This window comes from Mesoplodon densirostris, chromosome 15 (assembly GCF_025265405.1).
Source record: "Mesoplodon densirostris isolate mMesDen1 chromosome 15, mMesDen1 primary haplotype, whole genome shotgun sequence".
Classification (NCBI taxonomy): Eukaryota; Metazoa; Chordata; class Mammalia; order Artiodactyla; family Ziphiidae; genus Mesoplodon; species Mesoplodon densirostris.
This window is the reverse complement of record NC_082675.1, coordinates 65,954,066-65,968,757: the sequence shown is the minus strand read 5'-3', so window position 1 is coordinate 65,968,757 and position 14,692 is coordinate 65,954,066. Positions and strand designations below refer to the sequence as shown.

At 40.0% G+C, this 14,692-nt stretch overlaps 1 protein-coding gene across 2 annotated transcripts in view; it reads left to right on the top strand.

The window, feature by feature from the left end:
- The window catches only part of DYM (dymeclin), a 381,878-nt gene that overhangs the window by 307,720 nt on the left and 59,466 nt on the right, over positions 1-14,692 (top strand). For both annotated transcript variants that reach the window (XM_060118525.1, XM_060118524.1), the window contains one exon: positions 9,539-9,652. In XM_060118525.1, the coding sequence (XP_059974508.1) occupies positions 9,539-9,652 (114 nt within the window). The remainder of the gene's footprint in view (positions 1-9,538; positions 9,653-14,692) is intronic.

Genomic DNA, 14,692 nt, shown 5'->3' with positions numbered 1-14,692 from the left:
AACCTGAGTGTCCATCGACAGATGAATGGATAGAGATATGACACATATATACAATGGAATATTACTCAGCAATAAAAAGAAACGAAATTGAGTTATTTGTAGTGAGGTGGATGGACCTAGAGTCTGTCATACAGAGTAAAGTAAGTCAGAAAGAGAAAATACCATATGCTAACACATATATATGGAATCTAAAAAAAAAAAAATGGTTCTGAAGAACCTAGGGGCAGGACAGGAATAAAGATGCAGTTGTAGAGAATGGACTTTAGGACATTGGAGGGGGAAGGGTAAGCTGGGACGAAGTGAGAGAGAGAGTGGCATGGACATATGTACACTACCAAGTGTAAAACAGATAGCTAGTGGGAAGCAGCCACATGGCACAGGGAGATCAGCTCAGTGCTTTGTGACCACCTAGAGGGGTGGGATAGGGAGGGTGGGAGGGAGACACAAGAGGGAGGGGCTATGGGGATATATGTATACGTATAGCTGATTCACTTTGTTATATAGCAGAAACTAACACAACCATATAAAGCCATTATACTCCAATAAAGATGTTAAAAACAAAACAAAGCAAAAAAAAACCTCCTCTTTGCTGTCACTTTAATTAGCGTTTTCATGAGCTTTCCTTAAGTCACCTCAACTATATACCTAATGGTTGCAGCTATAGCAAATTATTTTGCCCCACACACCCTTGTCATTTTCCTAAACTACTATCAGTATTATTTAGATTTCATTAACAGAACTGGGGCAGCTGGGTACTCTTGTCATCTTTGCAGTTAGGATAAAGCAGAAACATCATTTCAAATGAGCATGTTTATACCTTAGAATTAGACTTGACATTTATATTCTTTAATTAAATTCTCACCGTTATGAACCAGTACTCCCATGTAGATTTGTTGATATTTAGGATGTGTGAGAGCATCCTCAAGCTGCTTCTCAAATATTTCTTCTCTGGCCCCATGTCCTTCTTATTTAATGGGAAAAGCGCCTCCTTTTAAAATTGGTAAGTAGTGGTAACAAGATTACGAAACAAATGATTGCCCAAGGGACATCCATCAGAGCTTATTTCTACCATTTTCTGTTGGCTAGATGCTTTCTGAGAACGAAGTAGTCAACTAAGATCCTGCAAGCTGCGCAGTGTGGCCAAAAAAAATTTTTAAATAAAATAAAAAGCCATTTCTAGCCAGCCTGTTCATGGATTTGTCCAAATTCATTTCTAGTTTCTTGCTTGTACCATTTTGGGGAGTAGAATACTGAGATTAAGATTCGCTGTGCATGTGAGGAAAGGTTCAACAAAACCCTTTTCTCTTTTACATGGGAAATTGGCCTTGGGTTAAGCTGCTTTTAGCTCTGTTCCTTGGAAATCTGATAAAGGTGGAATGTCAGCCATGTTACTAGGTAACACTGCTGTAATAAAACGAGAATATGATAGAATGACCTTTGAATGGTAAGTTGAGTCTGGACTGAAAGGACTATAGCTTTCATCTTCCCTGAGTGAAAAAATTCATAACCAGGCATGTCCTTTTCAGGGACCTAGAAGCTGAGACTATCACAAGGGGTATTGGTTTCTGTTTGGGACATGGCTTCTAAGCTAGGGTGGCTATTGGATCTGTCCATGGTAGTCTCATTCTCTCACATTGCAGCTATCGTTTGAGGGTCCAAAGACCGGGCCCGAGACCGCTGTGAGTATTCCCAGGGAAAACAAAAGCCTGGGACTGTGCTGTTGGCATGCTCTTTTTCCTGGCCTTCTATCCTTTTAAATTAATCTTATGCTCAGTGTGGCCTATTACACTCTTTTTTTTTTTTTTTTTTTTTTTTTTTTTGCAGTACGCGGGCCTCTCACTGCTGTAGCCTCTCCCGTTGCGGAGCACAGGCTCCGGACGCGCAGGCTCAGCGGCCATGGCTCACAGGCCCAGCCGCTCTGCGGCATGTGGGATCTTCCCAGACTGGGGCACGAACCCATGTCCCCTGCATCGGCAGGCGGACTCTCATCCACTGCACCGCCAGGGAAGCCCTTTTTTTAAATTTTTAAAACTTGTTATTATGAAAAATTTCAAGTGTATACAAAGTAAACAGAACCGCTATTATATTCTTGAGCCTCTCGATGTCTAATTGGGTCTAAGAATACCACCCAGGAAAGAGCACTGAAGTGCTAAAATAATATCTTCTTATAATACTTATAAATGTATCTCTTTCACATTCCAGGATGGAGTATATCCTGGTTTTTCCAAGGTTTATCCAGATCTTTGAATTATAGAACTATCCAATACGTCCTTTTTTAGCTTTCATATTTGTAACATGCGTCATCCTAATCATTTTAGTCTGCCCTTATGGCAAACCCCTACCCTTTGTCTCATAACTTTCGCCTTTCTCTGGACCTCTCTGATTTAAGTTTCTTTCTTCATTCCTTCCTGTCTTTTTTCTCCTTTTACCCTTTCCTTCCTCCCTCCCTCCATTCCTCCTCCTCCCCCTTCTCTCTCACTCACTCATTCTACATTTCTTTCTCTGGATAGTCACCTGAACTGTGCACAATATATGTCAGATAATCTATATCTGCAGTGTATTGGAAATGTCTTCTCTTTAATTACCAATACCTCTTTTCATAATAGTGCATTTTTTTCTTTTTGTTTCTGATAAAAGACTAACCAAAGTTTCTTTTTTCCTGTGGTCATAACTGTAATAGATGATAAATGATCACGTTGTAATACATTGTTCGGATTATTTAGTTTTAAATGTTTAAACCACATCAAAAACCATTCGCTCCTTTTCTATTCATCTCATCATTAGCGTTGCTAGCTTTTATTGCATGCTTGCTAAGCATTTACGTGCATGATCTCTCTTAATCTTCATTAAAAAACAAACTTTGAGGTATATTTCATTTTAATTTTCAATTACAGTTAAAGATACCAACTTAGAGAGATTTAACTTGCTTGTGATCACATATTCAGAAAGTGATAGAGCCAGAACTCAAACTGAGGCAGTTTGATAATAACACCCTTGTTTGTAGTCATCATGCCTGACTACTATCCCCATTCACTAAACGGTCCTACAGTTTCTCATTGGTTTGCCTATTCACTGCCTGAAGACATCTGAAAACAAACCCAGAAATTTACTTTCTCCTTCAAGTTCACTTCTAATAATGTCAAATCAGTCTTTACTCCACAAGTGGTGAAAGTGATGTTCTTTTCTTAGTAACCAGGCTGTTGACATCCTTAAAAATAACCCTGAAGGACCATATTATTTTTTGAAAGGACACACAAGAACCATGCAAAGGATTTAAACTACATCCATTTGAAACTTAGTCTCCTTTGGAAGAGGTGAAAATTAGAGTAAAGATGAGGAAATAGAAAGGACCTCACTTGTTTTTCTCACAGTATACCACCACATGGAAATAAAAGCAGGGTGTTAAACTGGATTTATATCCAGTGTTCACTTTCCTGTCCTTGTCAGTAATTGGCCACTTACTGACACTCCAACTGTATTCGTGAAAAATGCAATCTCTGGGTAAACATTTGACTGTGTGCTGTTGTGTAGTTCTTAAAACTAGATAAATATATGCCTAAACATTTTTGAGTCCCTACTAAGTGCTGGGAATGAGGCTAAGTACCTTTACATAATATTACTCATTTATTCTTCTTAAACCAGTAAACTAGTTATTGTTATCCCACTTTACAGATAAGGAAACCAGCAGGCTGAGAGAAGCCTTCCCAGGTGATTTTAACACAGATCCCCACCTAAGAATCATTCCTCTTAGGGAATTCCCTGGCCATCCAGTGGTTAGGACTTGGCACTTTCACTGCCAGGGCCTGGGTTCGATCCCTAGTCAGGGAACTAAGATCCCACAAGCCATGCGGCAAGACCAAAAAAAAAAAAAAAAAAAAAAAGCCTCTTAAATAGTGATCACATGTTTGCGTAGGGCTTTATCATTGAGGGCTATTTGCATACGCCCTATCTCATTTGACCCTTAAATTATCCTTGTGAAGGAGGCAGAGAAAGTCTTCAGAGGTGAAAAGGTTGGCTCAAGGTCACTTAGCTAGTAAATCACTCAGCCTTGAATCCAGATCTTCTCATTATAAACTCCATATTTTCAGCATTCACTTGGATAAACCTAAATAAGATTCCAAATGAGCAGATTTTCCAACAACTTTTTGTTGAATACTATCATCTAAAATAGTGTTGGACACACTGGAGATTCATTCAAAATCATTTTAAACTCTTTTTTACATATTTTGAAAAGAATACCGTGAGAAAGATAAAAATATCTCTACTTTTGCCTCTTTCAGCACTTTACCTTCTCCTTCCCTCCCCTAAATGCTCCTGAAATCTTGGCTTAAGCAAACCTTTGCTATTTCTTCTTTCAGGGAGTTAACCTTGAAAAATGTTGGTAGAGGAGACTATGAATCTACTGTTATTTTTAGCTGACAGGGAGTTGAGAGTTGATGTTTTTCATTAGACATTAAGCAATGTTGAATGTCTGAGACAGGAGTGACTAACCTTGGAGTACTTTTAACTTCTGCCGTAGGAGTTAGACATGTGCTTTTCAGGTAGCCAAATTACTGTTAGCCATTTGTACATAACCCTCCATTCTAACTTATAAGATGATATGATCTGGCTGAATTAAGCAACAGGACAAAATAGAAATACCACACCAAACAAGAGAGGGCATGAAAGAAATTTCGTGGCTGAATATAAGTATAGGACAGAGACAGTGAACAACAATAGTTTTGTGGTATGGTAAAGGCAAGAACTATTTTTATCTCTTGACAGTGTAAAATTTACACTAGGTTTTCTGTATTTCCAGACCTGACCGTTCTTATTGAGCTCCAAACTAGCTCATTCAATTGACTATACAATAGTCCCACAAATGTTGAATAAGGTTAAATGAGAATTCATTATTTTCTTCAAAAAAAAAATCAAACACAAAATGAATCTGCTTTTTCTTCTGCAGTCTTCCTTAGCTCTGTAAATGACATCAATATCTACCTAGTTGCTTATGCCAAAATGCCAAAAAAGAAGAAAGAGGAATAATGAGTGCTATTTGGAATAGGGTTGGGATATTGCAGATTTAAAGAGTGCAGTCAGAGAAGACCTGTCTGAGAAGGTACATTTGAGCTCAAACTTGAAGGAGGTAGAAAATGAGTTGTGCAGATACCTGGGATCAGATGGTTTAAAGATGGGAGCATGTCTTTGTCTCCCTCTGGAGCAAAAGGTAGACACTCTTACTGAGCATTATAAGAGATTTGGGTTCTCTAAGCTCAGAGTTCTGTTGCTATAATATAATCCATGGCATTTGCAGGGGTCATCTGTTCATCTTCAGATCACCTTGTGCAGCCCCACTTACATCAATGGACATATCATCCAGACAGAAAATCAGTAAGGAAACACTGGCCTTAAGTGGCACATTAGATCAAATAAACTTAATAGATATATATAGAATATTTCATCCAAAAGCAGCAGAATACACATTCTTTTCAAGTGCACGTTGAACATTCTCCAGGGTAGACCACATGCTAGGCCACAAAACAACTGTCAGTAAATTTAAGAAAATTGAAACCATATCAAGCATCTTTTCCAACCACAGTGCTGTGAGACTTGAAATCAACTACAAGAAGAAAAAAATGCAAAAAACCCAGACACGTGGAGGCTAAACAATATGCTACTGAACAACCAAAGGGTCACTGAAGAAATCAAAGAGGAAATTTTTTTTAATCCTGGAGACAAATGAAAATGGAAACACAATGATCCAAAATCTGTGGAACAGCAAATGCAGTTCTAAGAGGGAAGTCTATAGCAATACAAGCCTACTTCAGAAAACAAGAAAAATCTCAAATAAACAACCTCGCCTTACACCTAAAGGAATTAGAGAATGAAGAACAAACAAAACCCAGAGTTAGTAGAAGGAAAGAAATCATAAAGATCAGAGTGGAAATAAATGAGATAGAGACTGAAAAAAATAGAAAAGGTCAGTGAAACTGAGAGTTGATTCATTGAAAAGATAAACAAAATTGATAAACCTTTAGCCAGACTCACCAAGAAAAAAAGAGGGCCCAAATCAATAAAATCAGAAACAAAAAAGGAGAAGTTACAACTGATACCACAAAAATACAAAGGATCATAAGAGATTACTACAAACAACTGTATGCCAATAAAATGGACAACCTAGAAGACATGGGCAAATTCCTAGAGATGCACAGTGTCCCAAAGCTGAACTGGGAAGAAATAGAAAATATGAACAGACCAATTACAAGTAATGAAATTGGATCAGTCATTTTAAAGCTCTCAAGAAACAAAAATCCAGGACCAGATGGCTTCACAGGTGAATTCTACCAAACATTTAGAGAAGAATTAACACCTGTCTTTCACAAACTATTCCCAAACCTTTCAGAAGAAGGAACACTTCTGAACTCATTCTGTGCGGCAGCATGACCCTGATACCAAAACCGAAGACGTCACGAAACAAGACAATTACGGCCAACATCACTGAGGACCATAGATGCAAAAAGCCTCAATAAAATATTAGCAAACTGAATCCAACAACACATTAAAAGGATCATACACCATGATCAAGGGGGATTATCCCAGGGATGCAAGGATAGTTCAATATCTGCGGTATGGAGATTCCTCAAAAAAATGAAAAATTGAAATGGAATTGAAAACATTGAACTACCGTATGACCCAGCAATGCCACTCCTGCATATATGTCTGAAAAAAACAAAAACACGAATTCAAAAAGATACATGCACCCCAGTGTACACAGCAGCATTATTTATAACTGCCAAGATACAGAAGCAACCTGTGCAACCTAAGCAAACTATGAAAACTTCCCCAATCTGGTACTGTTTAATTTTTCTGAAAAAATAAAATGAATAAAATTTTATTAATTTTACTGATTTATTAACTTGACCCTCAGTAATGTATTAAACTAATGGTGATCATGTAGGTTTTAACCTGCAGGCTTTCCTAAAATTTACTTTCAGTAGATTTCACTTGATAGTCCTGACTGGTTTGGGTGAGATGACCTGTGCCACCAAACTCAGTTCTTACAAATTTTTCGCCTGTATCAGGCATAAAATCAGGAAGATAGACATATAACTACAAAGAAATGTTATTGATCAGATACATTGGTGGGGTACTAACATTCATGGGTTTCATCCTTAACAGACTACTTTTACATGTATTATGATTGTTTCCTATGCAGTAGATGGGGCAACTTCTTCATTTTATAAACAAAAATACTGAGATACACCTAATGATAATCATAGTTACTGACATTTGTGAGCACTTCCCATGTGCCAGGCATCGTTCTTCGTGCTCTGCAAGTATGAACTTAATTCTAAGAACAACCCCATGAGGCAGGCATTCTATTTTTCCTCATTTATAGATCAGGAAACTCAGGCATGGAGATGTTAAATAACTTGCCTAAGTTTATAAGGAGAGTTGGGATTTAAATGCAAGCAATCTGACACCTGATAAGTGCTCCAAACCACTGCACAATTCTACATCTGGAAGAAGTTGAGCATCTTACAAGTCACATGGTTAGTAAGTATCACAGGCAGGACCCAAACTGGGCCTCTGACTTTGAGCAGTTTGTAGTGTACATTACCATGATGTCTTAAATCCATTTAATTATACATTTGATCAGTGTCTTGTCCCCCAACTACATTGCATCTTTCTCTTTTTTTTCCCTTTTATTGAATTTCAGTTTCTGTACACATTGCCTCTTTCTTGCAGACACAAAGTATCATCTATTTCCTTTGTAAATTCCCTGATTATTTCTTCCACTGAATAGGTTGTCAAGGGTATCATTGGTGTCTTAAGTAAAACACAAAAGCTTCAGGTACAACCAAAATTCAAAAAATATTTTCACATAGTTTACTTATTTTACACGTATAAAGTGTATTTAAAAATAAAAAAGAGGGACTTCCCTGGTGGTGCAGTGGTTAAGAATCCACCTGCCAATTCAGGGTACACGGGTTTGATCCCTGGTCCGGGAAGATCCCACATGCCACGGAGCAACTAAGCCTGTGCGCCACAACTACTGAGCCTGCGCTCTAGAGCCCGCGAGCCACAACTACTGAGCCCATGTGCCACAACTATGAAGCCCGCATGCCTAGAGCCCATGTTCCGCAACCAGAGAAGCCACTGCAATGAGAAGCCCGCGCACCACAACAAAGAGTAGCTCCCGCTCACCGCAACTAGAGAGTCCCCGCGCAGCAACGAAGACCCAATGCAGCCAAAAATAAATAAATAAATAAAAAGAGACTTAATTACAAGTTATGAAAATCAGTTACAGTACCTGCTGTGTCTAAACTCTTGTGAACGAAACTTTATCCCAGAGAGCTTAAAATCTGACTTGGAAAAAACAAGACCCATAGGCACATGTTGAAAACCAACCTGTCATGGACAAAATAAGCAACTTGCAAAGGAGCTGGTGCCAGCAAACTGCCTGAGATAAAGAAATGATTTATTTGGAATCAACAGCAGTGTAACCAGGCATTGGCTGCCTTTGTTTTCGCTCATTGCCACAAGGCACAAGCTTGTTAGGGTTCTGGCTCCAGCTGGGTCTCTACTTTCCAGAATAAATCCATTTCAGTGGCATTTATGTCATATCATGCACCTTCCACTAGAATGGTTAGGAGAAAAGTTATTGTGCATTTGAACACTTAATATTTAGGAGAGTAGTCTTGAAAGAAGATCTAGAAAAATATTTGGAAATAACTCTTAGTTAACTTAAAATAATTTACCTATAAAATAGAAAACATGTAAATGGAAATACTCAACTTTTTAAGAAACATAAATTTTTATATTTTTGCAGGCATCTCTGACTATAAACACTTGTCTATAGTGTATAGTCTCTTGAATAAAAAGTGGCTTATGGTCTTCTTGATTTATTAGCATTGTGGTTTTTAAGTGATTTCCCAAAAAATGATGACAATCTTTTAGTTTTTAATGACAAGTGTTAAGAGACAGTGTTATTTCCAAATGTTACTGTGTTAGCACCTTGCTACATAGTTCAGGCTGTACTGTGACATGAAACCAAAAAATTACAGCTTGCTGTTGATTATCCCCGGTGCTCAGAGGTAAGAGTGTTGTGGATAAATTAAATTGATAAATAATCCCCAAAACGTCATTTTAGCCATTAGCTTCAAATTTCTTTCTTATTAAGACATTTTCTGGACAACTACTATGAAGCCTCAATATTAACAGATATTAAGCTTTAGCTTTCTCTTCCTACCTTCTGATGGGTGCTTCTCTCTAAATGAAATATGAATGCAAGGTGAGACAACACAAGAGAGGGCAGAATTCAGGAGCCTGCTTCATTCACAGAATGCAAAATCAACCCTGAGTATTCAGGGGTTGGCTCTGATTCAGCCATCAAACCCTTTATACAGAGGACTGATTTAGGAGAGCCAGTGAATTAAAAGCCAGGTCACTCGAAGAAATGGAACGATGATCCTTTGACTACCATGTGAGAAAGGCATCTACTGAAAATACCTCTCCTACATCTACTTGTTTAAAAAAATAACACTTTACATTCCAGGTGATCACCTTCTTTAGCACGAGGTTGCTACAAGCTGGAGCTGAGCTGTCAGTGGAACGGGTCCTGGAAATCATCAAGCAAGGGATCGTCGCACTGCCCAAGGACAGGCTGAAGGTAAGACTGGGGGAAGAAACATACTGTTGTATCACTTGATGTAAATATTAGTGTCTGAGTGGGCTCTATTCAGAATCATACCACTTACCCAGCACTTGCGCTGGAAAAGGCTCTCTAAACTTGCGCTGCCTACTCTACTGTATATTGACACACACAACTGTGGTGAAGGATTCTGACAGTTTTCCAGAAGAAATAGCAAAAGGACTCTCTTCACACCACTGCATATCCTATGAGTAACCACTGTATATACTATGAGTAATTCATATATATACTATGAATAAAGGAGCACCTTATTTTTTTAACGCAGTGAAATAAATAGTCTTGTAAGTATCATCAGTGGTTGATGGGAGGATGGTGGTGATGGTGATGGTGATGATGATGACTACAACAGTAGCTAATATTTACATAGTGTTTACTGAGTGCTTTTGGGAGGTTCTAAGCGTCTTACATATATTAACCCGATCAATCCTCACAACAGCCCTTTGACGGTAAGTAGCGTTATCATCCTAATTTTCAGATGAGGAATCTGGTGCACAGAGAGGTTAAGTAATTAACGCAAAGCCATATAATTAGAAAATTAGGAAACTAGGAGATTCATACCCAGGCCATCTGGCTCCAAAGTCCATGTTCATAATCACCACGCTATTTGCTGTGTGCCCGGGAGTAGCTATAGAACAGGATCACTTTATGGAAGAGGTAGGGGAAATATTGTATTTTGAGGAGGCATTTACATTTGTGTGTTAGATATGTTCCTGAAGTGATCTCATGATGTAAAACTCATACTTCAAGACTAATTTTCCCATAGGAAAATATGTAAGAGCGATATTTGGGGGAAGATGCATGAATGTACAGCATTGTCTCCCATTTTTACCTTAATACTTCTTTTAATTTTTTCCTTCATTACCTCTCATTTTTTTAGAGTACTTGTTCCTAAATGAACAGCACACAGGGTGTTATGGTGAATGTTTGGCCTTCTTCATAGTGTTTTATCACAACTGGCTTCTGTTCCAGAGTTACTGTTTGTGGGGCTCTGTTTTTCAGCACTATCACTAGAGCCGCTGCTTAATGAACATGGTAGGATATGAAAATATTTTCAGTTATAATAACAGAGTTTATAAAGCAACAGCACATTAGTCATAATCACTTGCAGAAGTTCCACTGTCCGTAAACAGCTGTGGAGTTCACGCAGTGCTGAGCAAAGGAGGGGTTTCTGCTTATCAGTTAAAATGGCACCACCATGTGGCAATAGTATAAAACCTGATTACGGTTCACCAGACCCTCCAGCTTTGACTTTACTCTCTTTTCCTGACAACTCCTGAAGTGTAGAGAATTCATATTATTTCTTTTCTTACCTAAAGTAAGACATCTGAGGTCTTTCGGGTTTTTTCTCACTGTTTCAAATTTACTTGAACTCTACCATGTTAACCAGTACAAAAATCCATGATGATTAGACTGGCAACTCGTAGGAAGTGATGGATCATGGTGTTTAAGCTAAGTCAAGAAAGAAGTGGAGCTATCAAGAAACCATAAGGAAAGGATAATGCAGAGGAGTCAAGGGAAGGGGGATTTTGATGAGATCAAAGAGCCAGCATAGTAGAAGAAATGGAAATTGTGATTAGAGAGCAGTGTATTTAGACCAAAGATGTTCAAAAGGAGCAGATCTCCATGACAACATGAGTGGGAGACTGAAATGATACAGATGTGAATGATCGTCAGTGTGACTGAGCCAGTTAATGAATTGGAAGCCAAGGATGGGCCATACACATGGGCATCATAGGCACCCTGGATGATAAGCCATGAGCGGAAAGAAAGACTGAGCCAGATGCTGTAGTAAACGAGAGAGAGGCCTAGGAGTCAGTAGGCGGCAGCTATAAGGAGGAGAAGAAGCTGGTACCAGCCTCATATGAACAGAGCTTTGTACTTAAGGGTAGAAGGATAATAGCCAAGCAACAACAGTGAGAACAAAGAAGACACCAACTGCACCTCCATACCCTGAAGGCTGGGGAGTGTGAAAGAACAAGCAGCTTTTACCTCCAAAGGCTGCAGGGGTTTGGGAGTCCTGAGGGGAGAACCAGGTTTCAGTTAAAGAGGTGGTGAAGAGAGAAGATTCAGTGCAGGGACTGAGAGTGTGGGGATACATCCTCACCATGAAATCGGGGTTTGAAAAGGCAGTGTAGGGTATGGGAGGCAGGGAAGTAATAGGAGGCTGCATCGGGGGAGAGAAAGTACACAAAGGAATGGGGACGAAGGTACAAAAGAAGATGGCAGTGACCAATGATGAGGACATATGACATTAGGCTTAAGCTCGCCACAAGGTTCCATCAACACTGAGCAAGTCTTTCTCAAGCGTCTGCTCTGTGACAGTGTTGCTGTAAGTGCTTGGGCACGTAGTGAGCGAAGATCCCTGCCCTTTCAGGGCTCACAGTCTAGCAGGAGGAAACAGACAGTGAACAATCAGCGTAATAAAATAAATAACAAAATGATCTAGGGGACTAGGATGTGATAAATGCTCTGGAAAATACAGAAAAGGTAGAGCAGAGCAGCTTGAGGGGGTCTGGGAGTATCCGTGAGGTTGTGATGGGAGAAAGTTTTACAGAGAATGGTCCGGGCAAACCTTTAGCCAAAAAAAAAAAAAAAAAAAAAAAAAGAGGCGAGAGAATTAGGCATGCTTATTCAGAGTAGAGTCCTAAGCAGTAGGAACAGCTACTAAAAAGGTCCAAAGCCAGGAGGATGCCAAGCATGTTGAAGAAATAATGAAAAGAACAAAGCAGCTAGAGCTGTGTGAACAAGGGGAGAGGAACAGGAGGTAAACAGGATGCTGGGGGTGGGGAGGTGCAGTGAAATGGGAAACCAGTGCAAGAGGAGAGACACGATGGGGTTTCAGTTTTAATAGGACCACTCTGGCTGATGTGTTGAGGGTAGGCTATAGAGCAACAATGAAAGCAGAGAGATCAGTTAGACTATTGCTTGACTTGGACCACGGTGGAAAGGTGGAAGTGCTAACAGAATTCGTCCAAGAAATTGTCTGGTGGGCAGCGGAGTGCAGTTAGGCCTTTTAGGAGACAGTTATAGTCTGCATTGATTACAGAAGCTCCAGGGAATGGTGGCTGGACGTAGGTTCTGATGGACTGGTTAGAGAACTGGTCTGCAAGTACTGGAAGAACTGTTCATGGAAGTGGATTTGGACTTGGACTAGGCGGTCTCAAGGACAACTTTCAGATGTTGGCTAGCTGAGTCTTTCATCGTTAGATGCCTGGCTCTGCTTTGCTAAATGTTGTGCGGCTCAACGGTATATGTGAGTCGATCTGCTACTAGTGTCTAGAGGCTGTCTGTACTAGACAATTCAGAGCAAACTTTGGAGGCCACACACCATAAGACAATTTGGAAAACTTTCGGAGAATCACCAAAATTGTGAAAGAACACAGGGAGTGATTAAGGGAATTCACAGGATCCAAGCAGAAGAGACTTGTCTTCAAGTACTGGAAGAATTGTTTACAAAAGCAGATTTGGACTTATTATGTGTGGTCTCAGGAATAGGACCAATGGGTAGAAGGAACTTGCATTTCAGTCCCATAGAAGGAAGAACTTTCTAAGAAATGGAACTACAGTTGACCCTTGAACAATGTAGGGGTCCAGGGTGCAGACCCTCCACACAGTCGAAAACCCAGATATAATTTATCATCAGCCCTCTGTATCCACAGTTCCTCTGAACTCAGATTCAACCAACCATGGATTATGTAGTACTGTAGTATTTACTGTTGGAAAAAAATCTATGCATAAGTACATCTACCCAGTTCAAATCCTTGTTGTTCAAGGGTCAACTGTATTTAGAGATGGAACAGGCAACTTCTGGGAAGTGGTGCATTCACCGTCACTGGAGATGTTAAGAGTAATAGGACAATGGCCAGTTGACAGGGATGCAGATAGGTTCCATCTTGCATGAAGCTCTTATCTGTTGGTACTAGCTGGCCGGCACGGTAAATGGAGAAGGATTCTAAGGCTGAGTTCAGGTGCAGCAGGAAAAGTGCTGAGATCCATTAGCAACGCCTGCCATTGGCAACAGGAGCAGAAAGCCAGGAGCACATGTACAGTTATTTGCCATTCCAATTGTAAGGACTCAAATATCGGTGGGGAAAACCAACTGTGTGACTTTTTTTTTTTTTTTTTTTTTTTTTTTTGGCAATACGCGGGCCTCTCACCGCTGCGGCCTCTACCGCCGCGGAGCACAGGCACCAGACGCGCAGTCCCAGCGGCCACAGCCCACGGGCCCAGCCGCTCCGCGGCATGCTGGATCCCCCCGGACCAGGGCACGTACCTGCGTCCCCCACATCGGCAGGCGGACTCCCAACCATGGCGCCACCAGGGAAGCCCCCAACTGTGTGACTTTTAAGAACGTTTCCATTCCTAAGAGTATAATTTTGTCTGTGTATATACTAAAATTATCATTCTCCACAAAGCAGGAAACTGTATAAACTTTTGATAACAGTTTTTACTCTCAGAAGATGCAAGAAATAATAAGGAAATATTATTAATCTGGGGATTTTTTATGACAGAGATCACCTTTCAGTTCATAATAGCAGAGGGCATAGTCAGGTTTGTATGCCAAAAGAACATAAATTGCTAAAAGTTGTATATGGTTCATAACAAGAAAAAATGTAGTTCAAGTGGGATGGAAAACAAATAAAATAAAAAATATTAACTATCCAATCACTGATTGTTCTGTGTAAACAAATATGAGAACTACGTTTGTACTGAAGTATTTGTTTTCAACTCTGTATCACATTCGCCTCCTTCTCCAGTCTCCTCTGCATCACAGAGAAGCACCCAGAGTACATTTCCCAGAATCCTCCTGTCTGCATAGTTCCAAATTGCCGTCAGCCAAGGAGAGGCACACTTGCATGCAATTTGGAAAGCAGAAGAGAAGAAGCCATTATTCTCCAGAGGCAGCTTCTGCCTGGCCTGGTGCTGTAGGCGGCCAGGGTCGTCGATGTCTCCCCAGAGATACTGAGGTTTGCAGCAGCTTGCAGTGAGCTCTTGAGA